This window comes from Cupressus sempervirens, chromosome 8 (genome assembly GCF_028749045.1).
Source record: "Cupressus sempervirens isolate cs-2001-9-10 chromosome 8, ASM2874904v1, whole genome shotgun sequence".
In the NCBI taxonomy this organism is placed as follows: domain Eukaryota; kingdom Viridiplantae; phylum Streptophyta; class Pinopsida; order Cupressales; family Cupressaceae; genus Cupressus; species Cupressus sempervirens.
In genome coordinates, this window is record NC_143125.1 from 20,144,457 (window position 1) to 20,172,230 (window position 27,774).

General features: G+C 35.1%; 1 protein-coding gene across 2 annotated transcripts in view; it reads left to right on the top strand.

Annotated features, from left to right (window-relative positions):
- Positions 1 to 27,774, top strand: part of LOC149541374 (ARM repeat superfamily protein) — a 348,244-nt gene that overhangs the window by 90,467 nt on the left and 230,003 nt on the right. The window contains exons 10-17 of one of the 2 annotated variants that reach the window (XM_089796637.1): positions 5,539 to 5,626; positions 6,004 to 6,082; positions 6,227 to 6,335; positions 9,800 to 9,859; positions 9,970 to 10,088; positions 12,868 to 13,267; positions 13,396 to 13,586; positions 13,952 to 14,024. In XM_089796637.1, the coding sequence (XP_089652763.1) occupies positions 5,539 to 5,626; positions 6,004 to 6,082; positions 6,227 to 6,335; positions 9,800 to 9,859; positions 9,970 to 10,088; positions 12,868 to 13,267; positions 13,396 to 13,586; positions 13,952 to 14,024 (1,119 nt within the window). The remainder of the gene's footprint in view (positions 1 to 5,538; positions 5,627 to 6,003; positions 6,083 to 6,226; positions 6,336 to 9,799; positions 9,860 to 9,969; positions 10,089 to 12,867; positions 13,268 to 13,395; positions 13,587 to 13,951; positions 14,025 to 27,774) is intronic. The other variant, XM_089796638.1, reaches the window with a different exon arrangement.

A 27,774-nucleotide genomic window follows, 5' to 3' on the forward strand; every position in this document is an offset into this window, starting at 1 on the left:
ACTTAATGAATATTTAATGTGCTATTAATTATTATTGTGCTTTATATTATAAAGTAATTGGACTTTATATTATAAAGCTATCTCTAAGTGAAAGATGTGATGGTTAAGCTAGTTGGCACAAAAATCATTACAAATATGACTTCATTTGGGAGAATTGATCACCTTGAATATTATATATTTTCTTCTTGATCATTTGGCTGAGGGGTTGTGGAATTCTGAGAAATTGCTCTCAGTAGTGCTACAAATTGTTGCTATTGTATAACAATTTGCCTATTTTCTCCTATTAAATTTGTGCATAAGGAGATTGTTTGTTGGAAGTTCTTGGTGTCATCTGTAAATATTGTATAGCCGATAGGGTGTGCGTCAGGATGTATCCCGTCGGTATGTGCTCCTTTGGGAAGGTTCTTGTTATGTAGCGACATGTTGTATGTAGCCGACGGACCCCTTCGGGAAGGTTCTTTGGGAAGTATTTATACACCCTCTGGGATCATTGCAATCATCATCTATATGTAATCTCTTGGCATATGCAAATAATACAAGGAGTTCTGCTATTCTTATCTATTGTCTGTGTGCATTGATTTCTTTACCCCAGTGCGGTAAACACTTGGTGTATTTTGAAGTGAAATCTTTGAAGAACTATTATATATCTATTGTGTAAATGTTGGGGTTTTGATTTGGTGGAATCATCATTGCCGTTACACCATAAGCTCGAGCTATTAATGAACGTCACAAAAATTTAGAGAAAAGGATCCATGGGAGGCGGTGAAGCACATGTTCCAAATCCATTGGTCTATGTTGAACAGTGCCTTCACCTAGAGGGGAGGAGGCACCAACCTCCCAGCAATCCCCCCCTCAGCATGACCCCAGGGATTTGAACCCGTAACCCAACTCTCTGATACCACTTGTTGGAATCGCCGCTGCCATTACACTAAAAGCTCCAGCTATCAATGAATGTCACAACAACCAGAGACAATGATCTACAGGAGGTGATTAAGCACATGTCACAAATCCATTGGTCTATGTTGAACAGTGCCTTCACCTAGAGGGGAGGATGTACCAACCTCCCAACATGAATTGTGGCATTTTTATCCATCAAATTATTTATGGAGGGCAACGTTTCAAATGATTGCACGCATACTTGGCGATCTCTGAGCCAATCTAATTCCCTTGGAGCTGGGCAACATTGCCTATTGGGCCTGTTATTCTTTTCAAGCTGTGTGGGGTCTGCTATAACAATTGTGGGTGAATCTATAGGCAATGTGTTCTATTTCTTTGACCCGTGATTTTGCATTTAGATGCGTGATTTGTCCATATAGACCATCGTCCTACTCCATCCACTTGAGATTTGATTCCAAGGGATGTCATTGCATATTTGGCAATATAGGAGATGCAAATAAGTGATTGGATATCTCTGCCGGAATTGTGTTATGCGAATTTGTAGTTCAAATCAAGCATCTGGATTAAGGGAACATTGCTAGTCAAATTTTGAAGATCAATTATATTGCCTTTACCATTTAGGTTCTAAGTTGCTTTATTCTTGTTTCCAAAATTTTATGCAATTAAATAAAGAAATTATTCTGACTTTCAATTACAGGTGTGGATTAGTAGTTAGAAGTGGTTATTTAATTAAGCAATTCAATTATTCCAAAAAACACAAAAAAATCATAAAACATCAAAAAACAAAAAATGAGTTAAACATTAGCTTTGTAGGTAGAGATTGATCTAAGGGTTTTAACATCCTCTAGTATAAAACAGTTCCCTGAGATAGGAATCGGTGTTGTCATGCTCCATTTTCCTTTCGTGTATATTTATCTCCCTCCATCATTTTTCTATAACTATTTATTCCATACAATTTCTGCAGTAGATCGTTTAATCAATGAAATTGATTCTCCTATTATCTCTTATGTTTTTTCATAGGTGGGACCAGATGCTCATAAACTTGATGCCTCCCTTCTATTGCATGTTCCTTGATTAGTATACGTGTTATACGTGTTGCTCGATGTCCAAGGCTATATGACTTGTACACTTCATTCCGGAGGACCTTGCTTTGTTTGAATGGCTAATGATTTCCGCTTTTACTTGCTTCCATGTTGCCAAACTTCGGTGGTGTTTTACATCATGCCTTGTATATTTGTTTGTTTCCTTATTATGCAAAGTATCATCCCTTCCTTATACCCTTCATCCAATTTATATTTGTAGTGTAGCTCCGATACCATGTTAAATTTTGTTGGATTGTTTTCTACAAATGTAACAACATTGCCTTTATTTCTCTACGTTCCAAATGCATATTTGAATGTTTAATAAATATACGTAGACCAGACATGTACCTATGGTAATTTATAAATTAATCATTAATTAGACAATATTAAGATTAATATATAACATATCTATATATGTATAATATATATTATATATAATAATATCTAATATATATATTATATATATAAGTAGATATATGAGGGTTTGTCTAATTAATGATTAACAAATAACCATAGAAGGATTATTTCTAGGTCAATTCAATCCGACTGAAGCTACAACATTAAGAATACCTACTCGGAAAGTGTGCTCCACCATACCTACTCGCATAGGGTGGAATGAGGGCTATCACCTCAGACATCTCCTAGAGAAGAATGCATTTCGAACATGCCTATTTGTAGGGGGTGGTCCACCACACCTACTTGTAGAGGGTGGAATGTGGGCTTTCACTTTGGACTTCTTCCAGAGAAAATGTATTTCCACAATGGCTACTCGTAAAGGGTGGTCTACCATACCTACTTGTAGAGGGCGGAACTAGGGCTTTCACCAAGTACTCATTAACAAATGATTTCACCTCCAACTTCTTCCTTTGAAATAAGAACTTTCTCCCAAATCACTTTTGCTAACAATTTGGACATTACATAGTTGATTTCTTCTTATGTGGCCCCCTTTTATCCAGTTCAACTCTTGCCTAGCATATCAAGGGCACTCTTTGATTATGTGACCATATTGTTGGCAAATTTTGCATTGAATTGGGATGCAATTATACTTTACAAGGCCGTATCCTTTCCAGGTCTCTAACTTTCAAAGTTAAATTCTTTGGAAGAGGCTGATCTAGTTGTATATCTACTCGAAAATTAGTATAATCGATTGCTGCTTTTTTAGATGAGCAATTGGACATATAGACATAACCTCACATAAAATTTTCCACCAATCTTGAAACCTTTTTGAAGCACACTTTCATGAGGGAGGGGATAAAGATGAATCTACACTAGTGCCCAAGGAGGCATTTTGCCTAGCAGTTCGAATTCAATGGTACTACATGAAGAGCTCAAAATTGTGGACCATCCTTGGAAGATTCTTTCGTGATTAAATATCCCCATCTGGTATAATTTGGTGTCATATTCATGATTGTCTTCCAATGCTTTTTGGCCCATTCACGTATTTATTCAATGGATAGTTTGATTCCTAGAAATCGGCAAAATTCCTCCATGGAAAATTCTTTTGAGATGCTGTTTATTGGCAAAAGTTACTGTGAAATATTTCCTTGGGCATGATTTGATATCATATTGGCTTTGCCTAATATTTCCTTGAGTGTTTTGGCCCATTCATTTATTTGTTTGTTGTATTGTCAGATTCCTAGGCGTCTGCATAAGTTCTTGGATGTGAGATGATGGATGTTGTCTTCTAGTATCTTATTGTTGAGCTCAGGCACAATTATTTGTTCCTTATAGGGGTGGATTCGTCAGGGTTTGCACCCCACAATTGTTTGCTTGCCTTTTGCTTTTGCTATCATTAACTGTGTTGTGAGCTTAAATCAACATGGAGTTTGTAATTGCTTTCATGAAAGAGATGAATGGGGGACATGGATTAGGGGAGGCTATGATGCCACTTGATTGAATTTGCATGAGAGCTTTTTCTTATGATCTTGTCTTTGTTGCATAGGAAATCTTGATAGTATTCCTTGGAAATTCCTCATTTAACAATAATATCTTAAGCTAAGTCATAGGATACGCCGGATTTCATCCATGAAGTCCAAATTTTAGCAAATTTTTACCTTTCCGAACTTATTCAAATGTTATGATATTTAATATAATATTGTTATTTATAATAATATATTTTATTTTAAAATAATATTTAGTTATTTATTTAATTAGTTAGCAATGTCAAACTATTTTGACAACTTTGTGGATATATTACTTATATTTAAAAATAAATAAATTTATAAAGTTAAATTTAATGTCAATTTTTTTCCAAATTTTTACCCTCACCGAATTTCATCTGAATTTTATGATCAACAAAATTGAATTTGAGTTTGAACCTTGTGACTTAGATCTCAAGTATCACAATATTATTCCTTCTTTTCCATTCCTCATTTAACAAAATCCAAAGATGTGTTCTAGAGTTGAATATTTGGGCTTGTTTTGAATTTCCTGACCATCTTTGTGACTTTTCCATAGATAGATAGATAGATGGAATTTTAACGTCCATGAGGCTAAAATTAACCAATGGGACACTCTAACCACTAAACTCACTTTAGTAATTCAGTTCTCTTTTTGTGCAAGCTGATGATGAGCCCACCTAACTGCTCAATGTTCTCCTCTCTGAATAGATCGTACCAAGAGCTGTCAGATATAGTATCCATGAATTTGACCCTTCTGTCTCTGTATGCATCACATTCTAAAATAAAGTTTTGTTTGGTTTCTACCTTCCTAGAATTACAAAATGTGCAAACTCTCTCTTCCCAAGGATCTTTTGGCCTCTTCCATCTCCCAATCTCACATTTAAGCTGGTGGGAGTTGGTTCTTAAGCTGAGCATTAAGAGTTTTAGCTCTCCAAGAAATGTTGGTCTCTATGTGTGCCTTTTGGAGTTGGTCACAAGTAGGATTCAACTTGCTGATGTAATAAGCCTTTTTCCTTCCAAGCCATTTCCCCAAATCTTCTTATAGAATATCTCCAAAACAAATACCTTTATTTCTTTATTGTTTGTGGGACACATTAAAATGGATATTCCATTTGTTCATCCACTTGATGTTTTGTTTCATCCACATCTTTTTACCTTTGCACAAAGTACCACGTCTTTTTACATTTGCATAAAGTATCAGCAAAGACCACTTTAGGCCACCTATTTGCACACGTTATATCAGTTCTTTTAGGATAACTAATGAGGGGAACCAGTTTTTTTAAGATACAATTCTCATAATTTTTAGGTAAATCCTTTTGACAAATAGGACATGAGATGGAATACCACAAAGATTGCTTTTGGATTATATCATGTCAGTCCTAACTAAGGTGTATTCTTAGAGTTAAACATTTGGGTATCTTTGTGATTTTAGAGGCCTCTTTCATATCATTCTCACAAATCTAATTTTTGCAGTGCATTATCTTGATTAAAGAGGAGATGAGATGGAATGTAAAGAAATGCTGTAAAGCTTTGTTTTAGGATTATATCTGGGCAGGGTCAAGTCATTTTTCCATATTTAAATGTCTTTTTTTAGGTAAGATAGTCAAAACTGCCTATCAAGAATGGGAGAGTAATGCACTTTTTCTTGTCTACTGCAGGCATCTGAAGATCAATTGAAGCTCATGGGACCTGTTATTTTAAGTGGCGTTTTGAAGTTTCTGGATGGGATAACGACTGTTGAGTCAGGTTTCCTTCACTGCTTTAATGGGCATAAATGCCTTTAATTATTATCAATATGAATGCTTACTTTATGGGAATTCTTCATTTTCCTTATTTTAATGTGCACAGTTTAATTTTTGTTACTGATTGAAACATATGAGGTAACTCTGACTCATATGTGCTGTGTGGTTTTATCTAATTAAGGCAAGAGAGTATTCATATGCAATTTATGGTTTTCTATCTAAAGATGGGAACATTCATATGTAGTGTAGGGTTTACTCTATAAATAAGTCATGTTAACAATTTTTAGATTCATTTCAGAGTGATAATTGGCACACTGAAAACACTTCTAATGATATTGTTTTCCAAGTTCATTGTCATTGATGCGCTGGTGATATTTCCAGACTTTTCCTTGTGGGAGATTAAAGCCTTTTCATATCAGGCTATTGGGCAGCTTGCTCCACGAGCACCACAATTGTTCAGGTTTCAGATATACAGAAACTTTCAAGATATATTGTAGATTTTCTATAATTATTTTTGTATCATAGTTATTTAAAATCCATGAGCATTTAACTGCGAGAATAAATACAGGAACTATCTTAGAAATTTGGTTCCTATTTTGAGCAGGGAAAATACGGAAATGGCAGCTCGTCTTTTTCAAGCTCTAAAACAGGAGGATCCATCTATTCGTTTTACAGTGCAAGAAGCACTTAATTCACTTGCTGCAGCATACAAGGTGTGACATTGTATTTCCATTTTAAGTGTTTGAGAATTCTTTTGGTTATGACTATGTATGTCCCTTTTCCATCATTGTTTGAGATCAGTCTGCATGATCCATGTGAGAATGAGTTAAAAAATGGATTGCAGACTTTTCTGACTAAATAGATGGTGAGGCCAAGAGTAGGAGAGGAGGGAGCAGAAAGTGACAAAAGATAAGAGATAAAAGGAGAAGGATGAGGATCAATAAAAAAATTAAAATATGACCTACCAATAATATATTAAAATGAAAAGAAAAGGTTTAAAACTAAGGAGAAGTTGAGGAGTGGGGTGAATGCAATGATAGTGGTTTTTAGTGGTAAATATGATTGCATTAACTCCAATTTTTCTTAATAATTAAATCTTCGATTAATTTTAATATATTACTGGTAGGTGTTCTTTAATTTGTTTTTCAACACTCATCCTGCTTTATTTCCATCTCATATCTTATCTAGTTTCCTCGTCCCTCCTTTTCTACCCTTGACCTTACCGTCTTTGTAATGAATTAAGTCAGCAATCCATTAAACTTTTTACTCATTTCGATGATGAATCATTGAGTTCGATCTGAAATGCTTATGCAAAAGCCACCTACAAAGAGATTCTCTTGTTATTCGTGTTTTCAAATAAACACTTTGAGAGAGGGTGGCATTGATAATGAGTTGAGAATCATTATGACCCAATTCGCTTTTTCCAATCAGAAGTTTAGGGGATTTTTTTAGTGCTGTATGGTTTTGTGATTACTTTAATGCAAATACTGAAAATACCTAAGTTGCTGATTCGGGCTCAGGGACGGGGTCGGGTTCGGGGTTCGGGGTTCGGGCAATTTTTTATTTCCCCATTTGGGTTTGTGGGTGGGTTCGTGTATATATATATATATACACACACACACACACAAGAGAAACATGCATAGTTGCAAAACAAAGTCATTTCACAATATGAATAATTGTTGCTTGATCATTGATCAATGCCAAATGCCGAAGGGTTTCGGGTCCCTTCAAAACCTGTTTTTACCTGAATCTAAAAGCATTAAATACTAGCTCATTAATCTATCTTCATGATTGTAAAGAAAATTATACATTGAATTACTAAATTGCAAAACATAGACTAGTTCATCAAATAATACATTGAATTACTAAATTGCAAAAGAAAGACTAGTTCATCAAGTAATAAAGATTGAAACATGATGATAGATGACAAGTTTTTAGTAGGTTATCAATAATCATAGTATCAAATGCCCTTCAAGGGTCAAATGGATCATCACAAAATGAGGAATCAATGGCTTCATCCCCAACTGCAACTATATCTAGATCTTCATCATTGGAACCCAAACTGGTTCCACTAGTCCCATATGCTGCTATATCATCGTCCTCCTCCTTGACATAAGGGATTAGATGAGTGAAATGTTTTTTAGTAAGTTCCTTTGAGAGTTGCATAAGAAAACAATTAAAAAAACACACTCTTTAATGTTGTTTTAGCCTTGGGTTCGCTGTGGGTTCATCTGGGTTCGCTTCAGCAAGGACCCGGACGAATCCACAGTCAAAACTAAGGACCCTGCCCGAACCCGAACCGAACCCAGGGATGAATCCGGACCCGTACGGACCCGAACCCGAATCCGGGCAGCAGGAGACGAATCCTGCAACTAAGGAAAATACAAAGAGGAGCAGGACATGGACAAGGGAATACATGTTGAACAATATGTGCTATCTTTTGGGATTCCAAAGCTGTAAGAGGATAGAGAGAAGTTTTGTTTCATAGACTTTTGTAGAGTTTTTGAGTCTTTGGATACTGATATACTTGGGACATTTTGATTTTAGAATTGAATATACCTGTTCCAATTTAATATGGATGAGTGACTGAATGCATTTGTACCCATGTTTTCAACACAAAAGATGTCCACTATAGTAGAAGCATTGTCCTCTCTATCCTATACTCTTTTGTACTCTATTTTTCTTATACACCAATAAGCTGGAAACTTCATCTTGAGATATCCTATTCCTGTTGCTTCCTTTGACGTACAAATACTTTCACTATGCTTGCTTTCAATTGCATTTCCTTGATGGCTTAGGCAGTTGCAGGCTTTCATTGTTGAGTAGATGCTTTGACAATGTCTTTTATAATACTACTTGGATGCTAAAATGGCAAGACAGCATGCTAAAACCTATGTTACCACAGGTTTCCGGGACGAGGGGATGGGGGGTCGGGGTGCGGACAGGTTTCCAAGATGGATTTTCTTTTCTTAGAGCAGGGGATGGTAGTGGGAACAACTATACAAAAAATAGGGAAAATTTAAAATATATAGGGAAATTTTAAATATTCATAGAAAAACATGGATAAAACATGCTTATACGAATTATAGAACCATAATATATAATGTTTGTGTTAAACAATTTAACTTTAGAGTCCACATGAGAGTGGAAATCAAACAAATTAACAAAACTGAAGCATTCATTTTATAGGGCAGCCAAGGGAAAGGTTTCCAGAAGTTTCTGAGTTTTTGTGACGTCCCAGAAACAGGGACGGGTCAAATTTTTCTGGAAATGCATCCCCAGGTAACACTGGCTAAAACAGATATTTTGAGTTTTAAATGATAAAATATGAGATGGATGGAGTTTTTTCTACAGGTCTCTCATTATGTATTAATATAACTTATGCTTTGGAAGTGGGATTTATCAAATTCATGTAATAATAATCATTAAGGATACTCTAGAGATTTTGAATCTGGGATTATGTCAAATGAACTGTGCTTTTTTTGAGGAGGGTCCCACTTTCTTTGCTAGAAACATCTGGGGTGGTAGAGCTTCCTGTCTTTCTTTTCCCTCCGCATATGGCAAGGAGATTGTTGGGCCAAATTAGCTATTAGTGTGTAGCTGAGCAATCTTCCATGAGGTAGCTGACTAGTGTTTAGGTTGTTTTTGCCCAAGCCATCTACTTGACAATTTGAAACTAGAAGTGGATAAATCTCTTTGCACTCATTGAGTGATGCCCAAAATTTGAAAAGAGGATTCTAGGAGGTTAACTTCAAAGGAAATCCTATGCAGCAATCTTGATTTAATATTGGTAATATATTGTCAAGACTCAATATGGATGGGGATTTCCCTTAGCCTCATTACAATGATAATTCCTCATTTTTTCTAGGTTCTACATACAGTTGGATTATTGGGTTCGTTTTTGCCAGACATTATTCAGGTGAGGTACACTTCATTTCATCAGATAGATAATGATGGATGATCACTGTCCCAGAGACAAAAAGTATTTTTGAGGTTTTAATTCTATTAAAAGAGTTTTCCAGATGCCATTATTTGTTTAGATGTGCTTTGAGATCTGGAATTATCTGTTTGGGTGGAAGCTTGCTCGCTTGAATTGTACATCAAGTTTTCATTTAATTGGTCATTGTTTTTGTGTTTATCTTTACTAATATGAATAATTACACTTTTGTATGGAAAGGACTCTGGTGAGATGGTGTTGAAAAAACTAGATGAACTTCTTCTGGAAAATTGTCAAGTGGTAAGTTGGTGGGAATTTACATGAGCTGGTAGTTATAAAACCGAATGTTATTATAATGGTTGAACTCATATTTGAAATTTATTGCTTCTTTTTAAATTATTTTTTATTAGGTGGAAAGTGAAGCAAGATTCTGTGCTGTTCGGTGGGCTACATTATTGCATGGCTTTGACCATTGCCCAAGTCGGTTTATCTGTATGCTTGGAGCTGCTGATACTAAGATGGATATAAGGTTTATTATTCTCTTGCCTTCGTCATGTTATTGTATAAATGTACAATTGAAGTAGAGAGGAACTAGAGGAAAGGTTGATACTTAAACATCGAAGTTGTATCGTTTGAATATAGCTTTCTGTGAAAGCTTGTATTAACCTTAATATTACTTTAATGTTCTTTTTTTATTTCAAATCTTAAGATCTCTATGCAAAATGCAATTCTGGAGAATTATATGTTTACCAAGTTCTTATTTATAAACACTCTCCTTAATCTCCTATGGTACAGAAATTTATATATATTTAAGTCTCGTTTCTTAATGTCTGCAGAATTTGAGATGGTAATACTAATAGATATGAAATAAAGATTCCATGGTGTATTTTGTCTTGAATTTTCCTTTGTGACATTTTTCCAGCATCAATTATACTAGCATATCAGGTGTGCAACATTGGCATGCCATTGTAAATGGAATTGTACTTGGGCATAAAATAGGAAAACTTGGCAAAAAACTGGGATCACCGTGTGTGATTCAAACTCAAAGCATTGATGCAAAAATATTAAACACGGTCTAATCCAGAAACTCTTGCATCTTAAAGAACTGGCAGTCAATAAAGAAATAAGTGCTTTTGTTATTTCATGCTAAACATAGTGCATTGGGATATAAATAAATGTTATACATTATAAAAAATGAGGATTATTAAAAATATGAATAAGAATTTAAACTAATCCATTTTTCTTTCACTGAAGACCTAAAATGGTAGTTTGATCTTTTATCAAACTGACCCATCTTAGGGGCAAACCTGTATTTTTTATCAGAATCTTGGGGTATAATTAATAAAAATACTCAATGTGATTTTGTAATGTCCCCTTTTGTTTGAGCTAATAAAATAGGGACAATTAATTGCAAGAGTTATCCTTCCTCAAGGTCTCACTTAAAGTAAAAATAGCTGAAGTAAGAATAATTGTCCATGATACCCCTTGTTATATGATTTTTCTCATATAGAAAGTATCATTACCACTGCTATCTCTGATTTGACAAGTAGATATATGCAAGATGATATTGATCAGTATATTTGCACTTAGTGCAATGTAAAAAATGCTAAGATTATCTCGTCTGTCTCAGATATGAATGTTGACAACTATGCAAGGATGATCTATTGATTTTTAGTGCTTCCCTGTAATTATTATTCCTTATGGCAATGTAATGGTCTTTCTGATATATAGATATAAACGTGCAAAGGTTTTCAATATGGTTATTGCTGTATCTGATCTTTATGTACAAACTTATGCAATTACTTTCCAAATATCACTTATAGCGATACCATGATTTTCTGTTCCTGATATAACTATATGGATGTGCAAATGTATAAATGGTATCACTTGTAGTGATATGATGCTGATTCTGATAGGACTATGTGGTTGCAATGATGGTAGATGGTGCTGTTTCTGATTTGACTTGATATGCTTGCAGCAATGGTGGTGCTTTCTCTTATACTGAACTTATATGCAACTGGGGTCTTGACACAAGGCCAAAATGCTCAAATTGAGCGATCGAAATAGGATATGTATTGAAGAGGTTAAACTGATTTGATCATGATCTCTTGGAAGTGATATTGAAGCCTATTAAACATTTTGGTCTCAGATTTGGATGAGTGTCTCTCTTGCTTACTACCTTAGTATTGATCTCTTCCTTGCATCTGTCAACTTACTAACTTCAGCGTCCTCGTGAAGCCTGAGAATGAAAAGAAGATTCATGTACAGCAATCTTGCCCTGGCATAGTGAAAAGTCATCATATTATAATCCTAACTTATATTTCAATACTATGGTGGGAGACACTTTTCTTCATCCATTGGAGGAATAAGATGGAAGAAGTATTGGATGTTAATGTTAGAGACTGATTATTACTAGTTATCATCATCCGGATTCGCTTTTTGACCGATTCATGACTGTAGCAAGGTTACCCCAAGTTTCTGGGACAGGTATGACAGGGGATGGGGGGATGTGTTTTTGGGACGACAATTTTCTTTTGCCAATTTTGGGGATGGCTAGGGGACAGCTATATAACAATAGGGAAAATTAAAATATATAGAGAAACTTAAAATATTCATTTGACAGTATAGATAAAACATGCACTTATACATTATAGAACCTTATAATATAAGAATTAGCAGAATTCATGTAAGAACTCTAACAGGTTCCAACTTCACCACTGTAATATCCCTTGCATTTCTACTTTATATTTTCAGTTCTGTATCAAATACATTTCGTAAAACAGTTGGTGTGCAAAGTCTGAACTGAATTTACTGATCTTTCTTGTGCGAAATCTTGTTATAAAACATGAACTCTTTGCAAAGTAATTCTGTCATACATTTGACATACAAAATTAATAACATAACTTCATTATGCTGCCATAAGGGACATACTAGTAAGATATCTAAAGCCTGAAATCGTTGAACATGAGTCATAGGCATTAAACCAAACAGTTGGCATGCAAACCTCTATTTAATCAAAGTATTGATATGCATGCGAATGCCAAGCATGATATATTGAGAAGATATTACAGAATTAAGGAGAACCTGATAATGTCAATGCAACAGTCCATTTACAATTTCTTAAATATTTTATAAAATTCAAATCTTTGCTTTTCATTTAGTGTAAAACATTGTCATAATAATCTTACCGAGTTCTTTCTTTGGATTTATGGGTGAACATTTGCGAACGGAAGAGAGGCAGATAAATTTTAGGAAAAGATAGTTCTATGTTGAAATTTAGCTAACTTAAGATTTTTGAAAGCTGACAGGGAGATGGCTCTGGAGGGTTTATTTCCTCGAAAGCAAGTTGAGAGAGTGGTGAATCAGTCCAGTCAATCTGTAGAAGAGAAACTTCCTCAATTGAAAGAAATGATAGATTATATCTGTAAGTATGAGCCAAAGGTTCAGATGCCGGTGGAAGTTGGAGAACGCAATCTTTTATTCCCAACATCAATGTATGTAGCTATGATAAGATTTCTGCAGAAATGTTATGAAGTTGAATGTGATCAAGCTTTATTAGACGGCAGTAAAAGAGATATTCTGCTGAATGATGCTACAGTGATGTCATTTTGCTTGTTGCTTGAGCATGCTATGGCATATGAAGGCTCTGTAGAATTGCATGCAACTGCATCAAAGGGATTGCTAAATATTGTTTCTCATAATCAACAGGTTGAATTCTTAAAACCATTCTCCAACTATAGTGAACACTGTTGTTTTACTATTTTGATCTCTGAATCTATAAAATGTAAAATTAAATGAAGTTGCTAACACATTTGAGCTGGTATTTTTTTCTTGAGGTGAAGATACTTGCATCAAGATATGCTGAACGCCTTCCATGGCTGAAACAATATATAGGTCACATAGACATGGACACTCGCGAGTCTATAGCTCGTTTAGTGGGGATCGCATGCTCAGCCTTATCTGCTTCTTCATCATCTGTTCTGATTCAGGAATTTTGTTCTAAGTTTAAAGTTTCTAACAAAGGAAGGTTTGTGAACTTATAAGGAGTATTCTTTGCTGTGTCTCAAATTCTGATACTAAAATCAGGATTCAATGGCATAGGTTTTTGAGGCAAACTCCTTAGACCCATGTTTTATTAGTGGTAGTTCATTCATTCTCACTGAATTACAAGTCATTTAGTTGGACCATATCTCATGGGATGAGAATGAATGGTCTACTACAATGAGTTGACTCAGAACCTATGCAATTGAATCCTGATGTGAATATCATAAGGTCTGTGTATGTTTCTTTTGTAGGATATCTGCTGTTTCTCCTTGTTATTTAGAATTGAATACGATTGATCTTCTGAAAGGTGGCCTTTAGTGTTTAGCAGTGGTTTATTCTCTTTTGCAGATTTGAAGAGAGTCATGGAGCTATCTGTGCTACTGGTTATGTGCTAGCACAGTGTATGACAGGAACTCCTCCTGTAAGTGCTTTCTTGTCTATGTATAAAATATGGCCTTTTCATTTTTTGGCATTTTGTCCATGTTTATAGTTTGCATCTGTTCTTTTAAGAGTGCAGCATTCTAAATTAACTGGTTAGGCCATGTTTCTGATTTTGTTTGTATATATATAAATAATGATGCTTCCAGAAGTTCTTCTATGATTGCCTAGACAAATAATTTTGCTAAAGTGATCTTGAATTTTCTTTCCTATTTAGTTGTTAGAGAATAAATAAATTAATAATGCTTTTTGTCTAGAAGTTATTTTGAACTGTAATGCTGGATTATATAATTTTGATTAGACTAATTCTCTACAAAAGATGCATAGAATATAGATGTGAACATGTATGATACTGATTCTAGGATAGAAGTTTGAGTTCACCAGGACATCCATGACATATCTATGCAATTTGCATCAAGAAAGTTAAAGTAAAAACCTTTCTAGCATATTGCAATGGTTTGTATTTGGCCATTTGATCCTCAAGATGCTACTGTCAGTCTCTTATGTCATAAAAAAATGCTACCTCTGGAGTATTTTGCCATGGAACTATTTTTTGGAGTTAGTGCTTGGACCAGTAGCTGGATCATTAGATAGTTGTGCTCTAGCATAATATGTTTGTGGCTGATGCTGACCATAGTACTCATGTTGCCACTTGGATTTGTTGTCAAACTGAACATTGAAACAAATTACTTGATTTGTGGTTGAAAAGGCTTTAGCGGCAGTTTATGTGTTATTCTCCACTCGTATATTAGGTTGTAATCTACTAGTTAGGGAAGTTCTGAGTTTTTATCATAGCATGCATGGGCTCAAATAAGTCAGCAATATGTACATACTACATAGTCATGTGATGTCCCCTTGTTTGCATTAGAATCACAGTTGCAACAAATTATGGTTAGGATTTGAATCTTGCAGTCATAACATAAACAACATATACAAATATATATTTATATTCCTTTTCAATGATTAGGATTAGATTACAACATAATAATATGCTATCAATAACATTATGCAAGCATACTAAGGATTGGAGGAAGAAAAATGATAGGTCCATCTGAAGCCACTTGTACACTAAGCCCAAGAATGGACTTATACCAGAGTCCTCCTCTTGCGCTGTTAGTGGTTTGCTTATACCTGCTTTCCCTATTGATATTTCATCCTTGGAAAGACACATGCCACCTTGCAGAATCAGGTGGAGACCTTCTTACATGATGTAAGTTCTGTTTTGGCCTCTTTAGCCTCAGACCCCTCTGATGAGGTAGATTGCAGACAATTGAGCACAACAGCATTATCTATTATTCATAAACATATGTATAATTATATGACAATTGCTTGTAAGTAGGAGAGATGCTGAAAATGGAAGATCTGATATAATATCTGTCTGCTGATCTAAAGATAAGTTCTAATTGCTCATCGATCTTATGAATCACTCTTAGTCCTTTGGTTGCTTGTGCTGACTTGATTATATATCTATTAATAATTGTGTTTGTAGATGAAATGGACTGCTAAATATGTTCAATCACTTGATGATTATATCTGCTGATGCAATGGACGGTTTTTAAGTGAATGGATATCACATCTGAAATTTCTTACTTTTCTTTATCACATTATCTCTTCTTTGATCAACTTGTTGTCTTGATGTGATTTCTTTTTGGGCTGGTTTGCTTGTCCTTCCATCTGTAGAATATGTTCTTTTCTAATTTCTTGGTTGATACATCTTAACCATTTATGAAGGAAGGCGCCTTTTGGAAACAACTGCCTTTCCACAATTGGACACAACCTTTTGCTGCCTTATTTCAATGTTAATACTCTAAGTTACCGATGCTGGTTCTGATGCTAATGCTGGTTTATGTATGCAAAGAAATACAAGAAATATACAAAAACAAACCATTTTGTAGCAATTAGCATAATCAAATTGAAATAACAGTGATGTCTAATTAGTAAATCACTCAAGTTCAAGATTCCAATGCAATTTGAATGACAAAATCAAAGCATAGTTCATGATTGAAATAACAGTAATGTCTAATTAGTAAATCACTCAAGTTCAAGATTCCAATGCAATTCGAATTACAAAATCAAAACATAGTTCATGGTTCAATGTTGATCAATCAACAGTCAAGGCTCAAGATTCACAAATCAAATTCAGTCAATTAGAATCATACGGATTCTCAAAAAAATCCACATTCTCATCATCTGCTTTTGCTGCAACACTTGGAAGTTCATTTGAACCAAACATGGTTCCAATTGTGCTAGATGCATGTGCCATGATGTTATCAACATCATCATTTGTCATCACAGTAAGATCCTGAAGTGTTGCATCCAAGTTTGCACATTTAGGGGCTACATCCCAAAGCTTGGTTGACCCTTCCTTGTGTCCACCTTCCTTACGTGACAAAAGATGCAAGTTGGTATGTATATAAACCAAGTCCTCAGCTTTCTTTGAGCCCAACCGGTTGTGCTTCACTGAATGGATATAGGAGTATGTATTCCAATTTTGTTCATCAGTAGAAGAACTTGCAACTTGGATAGTGCTCATAAAATTAAACATACAAATGAAAAGCAAATTAGAGAATGTAGATACTTGAATGGTTGACCATACATGTACCACCATGTGACAACTCCCATGTCATTTTGGTCCGTGCATATGATCCTAAAGCAAATAAGTCAAATTCTAGCCTCACCTTTTTGTGCATTTCATCATTTGGGAAGAGTCTTGCAAATGCAGTGTAGCACCCAATAGCAACTTCTTCATCCGCATATGGTGCAATTCTATCCGGCATAGCAAGTATTTCCTGGCTATAGTACCTTGGACATGAAGAATATGCAAGGAGGTGCAATGGGGTAGTCATCTTCTCCCAACGATGATGAATGATTTCCTCCACTTTTTTGCACTGGGCTCCACATTCTGTGGGGTTAGTCTCATGTGCTTGTATGGAAAGCTTTACCTTTTCTACCATGGTGTCCATGCCATCGTACATATCCCCCAAGCAAGGTGCATCTATATCCACAAAGCATAGCATAGTCATGATAGGCTCGGTGAAATCCAATACAAATTGTACACGGGCCCACCAATGCTCATCCAAGATCATACCCCTGACCTTCAAGGCTCTCTGAGTTTAGTTTGTTATTTAATTGGTTAGTATTGATCAACCAATTGACTTCGATTAATATAATGAATCCTTTTACTAAACACTTTCGTCAAGTCTTTTTAGTTTCTCTATTTTTTGAGCCTATGCTTGATTTTTGAAGCCTTCAACATCATTTTTCTCGTTTTTGAGTGTTTGTGTGCATCCTTTGGTTTTGCTCAAGTCATTGCTTTCGGTTTTGTCTTCGATTTGATCTATCTTAAGGCTTAATTGGAGTTGGCAATCAAAATATATGACCAATTTAGTGCCCAAAAAGTGGACCTTTTAGGTCCAACTGCATGAATTAAAAATATTATGTTATATTTTTAAGTTGACATTCACTTTTTGAAAAGTATAACATAAATTCATTTTATCTTATGTTTTTAAGTTACTTTATCATTTTGATTTTTCACCTAAACTAACTATAGTGCACTTTATGTTATATGCTATATTTTTCAGTTTAGTTGCTTTTTGATTTTTCACTTAAGTGACTATATTAACTATATAGTTTGATTTAATTTTTGAGTTTTAAATCAAATGCTCTAGTAAATATTACTTTTAAAATGATATTTGCATATACTATATTAACTATATAGTGTAAATATTATTTATGTCCAATTTGAGTAATATTTATTTAAAAATTAAGTTGACATGCGCTTAAATCATCACTTAAGTTGTGCAAACATGTCTACAAGCACATTTTAATTCAAATTTTGTCATTGCACCTAAAAGGTGCGATTTTGAATGGAAATGCATAAAAAACATGCAATTGCATATTGCAAAAACATGCAATCACATAAAAAAGTTGAGACATACATATTGGAAAAATGTGCAATGACACCAAAAAGGTGCGTTTTACCCTTGCATGCATATTTTAAAATGTAATGACACCAAAAACGTGCGTTTTGCCTTATGGAGGTCATGTTTGAATATTTTAAAATGTGTCATTGCACCCAAAAGGTGCTTTTTGCTTAGAAGATATGCATATGTATCTTGGAAACCCGTTTTTGACCAAGATGCCTGTTTTTAAAACATGTCAATGTACCGAAAAGGTGCATTTTCTTAAGACATGTTTTTAGAACATGTCAATGTACCCAAGAGGTGCGTTTGGGTAAAGGGAAGCTTAATACATGTTTTTAAAACATGTATATGCATCTCTAAAGTGCATTTTTCTTATAACATGTCTTTGCATCCTAAAAACCCGTTTTTGCTTCCAAGGGCAAAATCGACCCATGCATGTGCTTCCCAATAACATGTTTTTGCATAGAGATCTCAGATTCTCCATGAAATCTTGAAATCTTCTCCTCTAGGGAAGTTTTTGCAAAATCCAAGCATTCTCATGCTAAAAACGTTGAATCTCCTTGCAAAAACCGTTGATTTTCATGGTCTTTTAGACCCATGTTTTTGAGAAAATGTCTAGATTTGGAGGTTTTTAGAACATGTTTTGGGGCAAAGAAGTGGCGTTTTGAAGTTTTCATACATTTTCTTGCTATTGGAAAGCACGTGTTTGCATTTCAATGCTAAAAATGATTCATTTGGGGCAGATTTGAAACATGTTTGTGACCAAAAACGTCCCAATAACTTGCATTCATTGAAAATGTTGGAGTTTGGAGAGAGATCTTTTGGGGCACGTTTTGGGCATTCTCATCCAAAAACACCTAATTGTATGGTCATTACGAATTCATCATTGCAAGGTTGAAGAATCCCAAGTTTGTTTGAGGATTTTCAAATATGGAGTTTCTTTTTCCTTCATTTTTGGCATATAATCATCAACACAAGCACAAGTTATGTCCCCATCTGCAAGATCAAACCACAAAATGAAATATCAATATGATAAGGAGTTGGATCATGCAACTAATCCCAGGTTACATCTATTCTTGATAGTGTGTAAGATAGGAAGATTAGGCATGTAGATATGATTGATTTCTTGTGATAGATAGAACCTCCTACTAGTTATGAAATGAAACACACTAAAAGAAGTAATATTAATTTGGTGTCTTCTTTTCCTATGGCTTCTCATGAACCAAAATATGTTCTTGGATATGCAAAGCGTTTCAGTACGAAGTCATAAACCATCAAGGATGTTGATGGTAATGTTATTATAAGCCTTGATCCAGAGGTTATTGAGTAGATTTTCAAAGTGTTGCAGAGTGCAGAGTGTGGATTTGACCAAAGAGCCATCTTTGGAGATATAGAATGCAAATAAGGGAAATTATCAAAAGTATGTTAATCTATATTGGTTGGATTCCAAGAGAAACAATTTCTCAAGATGGCAAAAAACCATTCACAGATCTAGTTTCAAGCCGGAATACAAAGACCTAATTATTCTTCTTAGCTGGATATGTGGTCTCAAGGATTCTAATAATTTTGAACCATGGATGTATAAGTTCATTTTCCAAATCATTGATAATAAGAAACATATCTTTTGGGGGGAACTTATCAACATTGCGCATTGTGAGCAGTTGCTAAATGTAGGAACATCGGCAACATTCTACATGAATTCCTATCTTGTTTATATTGTTGCTGTTATAGGATCTTTTTCAGTACTTTCTATCAAAGGTGATCGTCTTCAAATTCTAGTTTTTGAATACTATGATCAGATTACTCTAACTAATAGTAAATACCATTACAGAAGAGTTCAAGATGCATTCTTTGGACATTTTCGGTGTTTGTTTGATAAGCAGTTGTCTGTTAAAAGGGTATCTGATGAAGCTTGGGACAAGGTTAATCAGTATGGTTGCATCTTTATCTAGTTCCAACTTTTAAGAGTTGAGTATTTCAAAGGAGAACCATATACCTTACCTAGGTATGCTACCAATAGGATCATTTTAATAGAATTGGCCAGACAACTCATTGAGGTTCAGTCTGACCAACATGCTTTGCACAGACCAAGTTTTGGTATTTCTTCTGCTAAGACCTTGGTGATTGGTCATTACATGATAAATTCTGTACACAAAGCAAAGGCCATGGAAGCAGGAATTCAGTTGGTTACATTCAAGAAGTTCAAAGCCAGATTTGATTTTGATTACAGAGAGATGAATTCAAAAATCAACAGAGCGTTTATTCATGTCCATCATATAGAATATATTTGGATTGACATGCGGACAAAGTTGGATGTAATGAGAATGAACTACTGCAAGTTAACTTTGCAGCAGATCATTGAGCTTTATATGCTCAGATCCCATCTGATTTCCAAGTTGAAGATGATGGTAATATTCTTGATCCATAATATCATTAAGCTGGTTTTGATAAATGATGCACTTTCCGTATTCAATGGTAGCAAAAGGAAGGTACATCTATCCTTGATAGATTTCAATCCATTATGGGAAACACTAACAAGTGGTTGAAAATCAAAGGTCTTGAAAGTTTCAATCCAAAGTTGGGTTTGGATTGTGGAAGTTTTGGTCCTCCTGGAAGAAAGTCACAATTAGAAATTGTCGGTAAAGATGGAGCATTTTTTTTTCCACACCCTTATCTTCTTTGCATGGTGTGAAAAGGCCGTCTAGTTCTTCCAGTTCTTTTGGTCATTCCAGGTCTGTCAGATCCCGTATCGAGTTCTTACATTAGCGGCACCTCGCAGAGACAAATCAGAGTTCCTATCCACATGCAGTCGTATTCTTCTGTGACTGATTTTTTTTCCAAGAAAGGACTCCTAGTCTTTGTCTTGGCCTCTCGCTCTACATCTCGCTCTGTCTCTCTTCTTCTTATTTGCTTTTGTTGTATACTTTTGTCGGACACCATTTAGTGCTCCTACTGTTATCAACTTTCTGGTTGTAACCTTCCAATCCCATATAGACCTTTTGGTGGTCTTTCATTGGACATTAATATTATTATCTTTTCTTATCTGATATAAAGAAATCCCTCAAATTCAAATTAAAAGGTGGAAAGTGTTTTAAATTATCTCAGATACCTGAAGAAGTTCAAGAGTCAAAAGGAGAATCAAACAAAGAATTTGATGAAGAAGATGAGGAAGAAGGAGAAGTCATGGTCATATCTCCTCCAAGACCTGCACAAACTCACGGACCATCCATGCAGGAAGCGTCTTTTTCGAGTACAATAGATGATGATGTGGATTCATTTGCCACTGTTTTCACACCTTTCATCCCAACTTCAGAAGTCAATACATTGGCTCTTCCTATAACTTCAGCAATTCCTCCCATTTTAACAATTGAACAATGTGAACGTTTAGGGAATGTTTTCGAAGATTTTCCAATTCTTACAGAAGGTCAGGTTTCTCAACTTGACACATCCCTGATTGGTTTTGAGTTGTTCATTATAGATTCCTCCTATAATGCACCTATGAATTTAGCTGTGCAAACTAAATCCTGGTTGGTCACAAGGAAGATACAATCGAGATCAATGCCAATGGTCTCCACTGTACTTGCTTCCATAGATGAAAATTTCAAGTTTGCTTGCATGGTTAAGTAGGATCACAATGAAGAGAAGGAAGGTTGTGGTAACCCCAGATGATCTTCCTATTAAAAAAAGTAACTCCAAATCTTTGAAAGATAAGATTGTTTCAAGGATCTTAGTTGATTATGAAAAGACCAAGTTTGTTGAAATTGCTGAGCCCTTGGTGAACTAGCTAGTTGAAGAACTTACTCGTTTTGATTACAAATTCACCAAGGTAGAAGTTGGGAAACAGTCACGACTGGGTTGCTTACAAGATGCTCCAGACACACTTGCTAATGTGTCAAAGATCAATCATGAACTATGGGAAAAGAAAAATCAGCTCAAGCAGGTGGTTGCTCGCTTAAACGAGGTAATTCAATAAAAATCTTCACAACATGCAGTTGTATCTCAGACACCTAAGGAGAAAAGGAAAATAGTAGAAGCTGTGAAGTCTTGGATGGGAGAAGTCATTTTGAAGGAGTACAAGGCATTACAAATAGGACCAGAGTTCTTGGATGTGTCAAAAATGTTGAAGAAATGATAGATGATTTGTCTATATCTTTGGCTTAGGAGGCTAATACTTTGAAAGAAATTCTAAATGATTGGGATGAGATTGCTAAATCTGATCTAGATGCCATGGTTACGTGTGATGTTCTTCCATTTTGTGAAATGTTCTACAGATGTCAAGGACTCATGGGTTACAAGGAAAAGACACTGAGAAAGCTTGTAACAGAGTTACAGGCCAGTTTAGGAGATTGTCAAGCAATAGAAGTTGGAATCATGTGTGACTTAGAACAAATGGGATGCCAAATTCTTGATGCACATGGTAATTTGGTTGTAGTTGAAGGGATAACTTCAGAATATATAATCAAGATCAATGCTGATTTAGATTATGAAGATTTTGGTTCTCATGCAATGAACAAGTTTGCCTTGTATAAATCTTTGGCAAAGCACTTGCAAGATTCTTTGGCGGCAAATTCCATGATTGTAAAATGAGTATATGTCGATGCAGTTAGAATAAAAGCTATATCAAAGACAATGGAGATTTTTGATCTTCCTACAATGCGTAATGTTGTCATCGAATTCAAGGTACTAAAGAACAATCTTTAAGATTGTTATTTTGTTTTTATGTTTGTAGATCAAAGAGGATGTATTGCATGAAATTATGTAATTACATGTAATATGAGTTGCATGTGTAATCCAATAATTTCTCTTTCAGTTAGGCTCGGTCAAAGTTGGTTGAGTTGCTCCCACTTTTTCTGCCATCTTTGTCTCAACTCTTTTGCCTATATAAAGGAGTATTCTCTTATTGTAAAATCTATCTTTTATTGTATGCAAGAGAGCTCTGGAGAAATTGTGCAAGCATGACTTTGATTGGGTAGTGCCATTTTGAAAGAAAAGTGAATACAAAGAATCAATTGAGGCTTAACTTTGATTGAGTGAAATTGTTACTTGTTCAAGTTAGAAACTTTGACAGTGATTTGCATTTGTTGTCTTTGATTCACATGTTTTGCATTCTTGATAATTAAGTTTAAAAAAGAGTTAGAAAGCAACCGGATCAGAAGCTTTGATTGGGAGTGGTTGTAGAGATATATAGACTAGAAGCTTTGTCTGTAGCTTATATCTCTTTCTTAATTCATAAAATAATTAGGATATCTTTACTTCTGGAAGCCTTTGTGCTCCAATAGTAAAGCTTATTCATGTAGAATTACGATAAGACTTAAAGCCAAATTGGTACACTTTTAGCTAGCCCTTGAGTTGGTGTTGATTTATCTGTATCACTGTTTGCAACTATTAGATAGAAGTGTAGTTAGAGATTTGATATTGCTTATTATTTGCTTCATGGGTAAGTGGATTCTTTCTAGAAAGTTAAGAGGAAAGAATATTAGTAACACCCCATTAGAAAATCTCTCAAGTTCTTGCTTACCTTGAGTTGATTCATGGAACGGTGAGAAGGGGGAGCCTTCCCTTTAAGGTAGGAGAGACTTTGTTTCACATGCTGTGGCTAGTCATTCGATTTTGCGACTGGATTTTACCCAAAACTGTTGGTTGCAAAATATCTACTCAATAGTTTTTTGGCAACTCTACTAGGGATACGAACACATTCGAAAGCCTCTTGCTTTCATTTGAAGATTATCTCCTTGTTATAATTGGCATTACAGGTTATCGCACTGGCAAGTTTTGAGCACGTGTATTCACAGAGAAAGAAGGGTGACAGTTCATCAAGTTCTGCCGGATCATTTTGATCTCAGCAAGGCCTTTTTAATTTGCTTACCAAAATTCCTTCTCTGTCTTGTACTACAAGCTATCCTTCAAAAAAAAGACTGCTATACCCAGTGAAGATTCGCAGTTTTTTCTAAAACCCCTTGTTTCTGCTGCACAACTACACCTTGCTTCTCATACTATTCATCCTCAAGTCATTAATATGGCTACTGGTCCATAGGGAGCAAGTTTTGGTCCATTAAATCTTGGAGCACCCTTGCATGCATTATCGCAAGGTTCTCGTAAGAATTTTCCCAAGTTCTATAGGGATGGGAAGTAACATCCAGAAGAACACATTAAAGCCTTCTACATTGCTGTAGGAGTATTTGGTGTTGAACATGAAGATATATTTGTAAGGCTTTTTATTGAGACCTTACAAGATATAGCAGCTGATTGGTTCTATAACTTGCCCAATTCTATCACAAATTGGCCATCTTTGCATTCCAAGTTTCTTGAAAGATTCAAGCTTGCAGAAGATGAGCATGCTCTTCTAGCACAACTTACACAAATGAAGAAGGAAGCAAATGACAAAATGTGGGAGTTTATTGCTTAATACAATAAATTAGCTAATCAAATTCCTACTGCTTCTCAACCTATTGCCACAAATTTGAAGTATTTCTTCATCAACACTCAACTTCCTGAAGTCATCCTTTATTGATAAGAGCTTCCCTACAACTTTGGCTCTTGCACAATCTCTAGCAACTAAGACTGAAGATTATCTGATACTTGCGGGAAAAATTCGTAAAGATTCCAATCAATTTAAGAACAATTTCCTTCTGGAATCTTCTTCATCGAGTATATTTGATTCACTAGTTCAGAAGTTAGCAAATGAGCTTCTCGTACTCAAAAAGAAAATATCTCAAGGCTCATTTGCGACACCATACAAGGATATTCCAAGGCGACCATATCCTAATGCTGCAAATACTTATGCAGCTAAAAATCAGAATAAGCTTCCTCCTCCGAAGTGTCTTGTGCTTGAAGCACCACCTAGTAATATAGCTACCTGGTTAGATTGAAGTTGATGTAATGAATGATAATCAAGATAAATATCCTTCCGAGGATGCTTCTGCTCTATATCATGATGATCATCAAGCAATTGACGACTCTACAATTGGGTATGTACAATACAATGATGAAGATCATGAATTGATTTTGCACAAGCTTATGTAGTTATGACATGTTCACAAACGAAGTTGGCTCAACAACAAGAAGAGGCTGAAAAGAAGTTGGATATTCCTCAAATGCCTGTGACCATTGCAGGGGAACAACATTACCTAGCCTCCCTAATGATCCAGCTAGAAATCAAGTAAGTGCTGATCAAACTTCTCTTGCATCTAGTATTTCAAAATCCAGTCGCCTAATACTAGTATTAAAACCCAAGCTGAGGCTGAAAATTTCAATTCTTCTTTAGCAAATTCTTTCTAGGCTTTTGATATCATAAATCATGCTAAGAAGATTAAAAATCAGATGTCTGGGGTAGAATAGCTACAAGCCTATCCGGATCAGCTGGATAGACTTACTAAATTTGTCAAAGAATCCCAACCTACTCAGAGTCATTTGGTTGCCCCTGAATATAAAAATATGCCAAATGACCTAGTTACCATTCCATCCTTAGTTTTGGGAAAGAATTTGAACCTTTCTATCTTTGCTCACTGATCATTGGTTTCAAGTTAAGCAATTGTGTTATAGATTATGTTGCCTCTGATAATGTTATGCCAGCCAAGGTTGCAGATGCTTTAGGGTTGACTTTAACTAAATCTTTTAGTAGCTGTTATTCTATGGAGAACAAACAAATGCCTCTGAAAGGACAAATCAAAGATGCTTAGTTTGCCTTTAAGTCTTTCCTAGACAAAAAGATCAAGATGACCGTTTTAGTTGTAGATGTACCAGCCTCCTATGGTATGTTACTTGGACGTAATTTTTGCAAAGATGTAGTAGGAGAATTCAATATGGATATAACTGACGCTAGAATACTAGTTAAAGACATTATGTAGAAGTTGTACCTTGAAAGAGAAACAAAGTATGTAGTAGTGAAGTCCAATGACCCATATGCTCAAATTCTTTTTGAGTCAGCCAAAATGGGTAACTACTATCTACATGCAGATGAGATATCTCAATCTGCCAAAGATTGGATTGATTCTGAAAGTTCTTCATTACTATCAGACATTGAAAGATTTGTTGATGCTGTTGAAACTATAGAAGATGTTATTCCTAAGGAAGGAGTTATTCTTGAAGATGATCCTATGGATTATACTAAGGAAGAAGAATTTTTTTCCCAAAAGTAATTCTACTGATTCTCTTGAAGGGAAAATCATTCTTCACGATTGTGGAGCAAGTTCAAGTAGTTTTACAGCTGTTTGGGTTATGGAATTTGATGGAAGTTGTGCTTCTATGGGATCCTGTGCTGGAGTTGTGTTTATTTCACCTAATGGTGATTTTTTCCCTTTTTCTTACAAATTGCAATTTCCTAATACCAATAACATGACTGAATATGAAGCCTTGATATTGGGATTGAACATGGCACAAGCCAAAGGAATTCAAAATTTGCATTAAAGGGGGATGCTGAGTTGGTTGTATGTCAAGTCAAGGGTCAATATCAAGCAAGAAATGGTCGACTTAGACATTACCGTGATCTAGCTTGGGATTACGTCAAGTTGTTTAATGCTTTCAATATTTTAGTAATTCCTAGAGAATTGAATGTCATGGCTGATTTGCTAGCGGTTTTAGCAACCCTGTTACTTCCTCATCAAGACTTTGAAGTTAACATTTATGAAATACAATTGGTTTATCGACCAAGTATTCTAGATAATTGTAAACATTGGCAAGTGTTCAACGATGATACTCAGATTATTAATTTTCTTGAAACAAAAGAGGGTTTTGATGAGATGTACTTTGAAGGAAGTAAAAATGCCTCGAATGAATTAATTTTTGAGATAGATCTTGAAATTGGTCATGAAGGTATTTAGCTTAAATGAAATAAGATTCCCAATTGTTTGATTTCTTTGGAAAAGCTTTTTGACAAGCATGATAGATATGCTAAGGAACAACAAAAGACAAGGACGAGATCTTTGGAATAGTATGAGAAATACAACATTGGAACTGAAGAAGATCCAAAGTTGGTTAACATTGGCAATTGGTGCACGGAGAAGGAAAAGTTCATCATTTTGCTTCGTGAATACAAAGATGTTTTACTAAGTTGCCGATTTGGGTTCGGGGACGGATTCAGGTTCAGAGTTCGGGTTTGTGGGTTCAGGCAATTTTTTTTCCCCATTTGGATTCATGGGTGGGTGTATGAGTATATATATATATATATATATATATATGCATTATATACTATATATATTCATTATATATACAATATATATATATATATATATATATATGCATTATATACTATATATATTCATTATATATACAATATATATATATATATATGTGCATTATATACTATTATATTCATTATATATACAATATATATATATATATATATGTTATATTTACAAAAAAAAATGCATTACAGTACAAATGAAGGACCTTGCCCAGACCCGCAGCGAACCCGAACGCGAACTTGGAGCCGGATCCGGGCAGCAAGGTCCGAACTTGGTAACTAAGATGTTTTAGCTTATTCTTATGAAGATCTCAACTCTTTCCGTCCAAAAGAAGTACAACATGATATTCCTCTTAAGTTTGGCACAGTTCCTTTCCGTCAAAAGAAGAGACAATACGATTTCAAGATTTTAGGTACCATTTTGGCTGAAATTCAAAAGATGCTTGAAGCAGGTATTATCTTCCTATTCATCACTCATCCTGGGTAGCTAATATAGTTCCTGTTAGAAAGAAGAATGGAGAAATTTGCATATGTGTGGATTTTCGTAATCTCAATGAGGCATTTCTTAAGGATAATTATCCACTACTGATCATGGACCAATTATTACAGGCAAATGCCGTTTGGTCTTA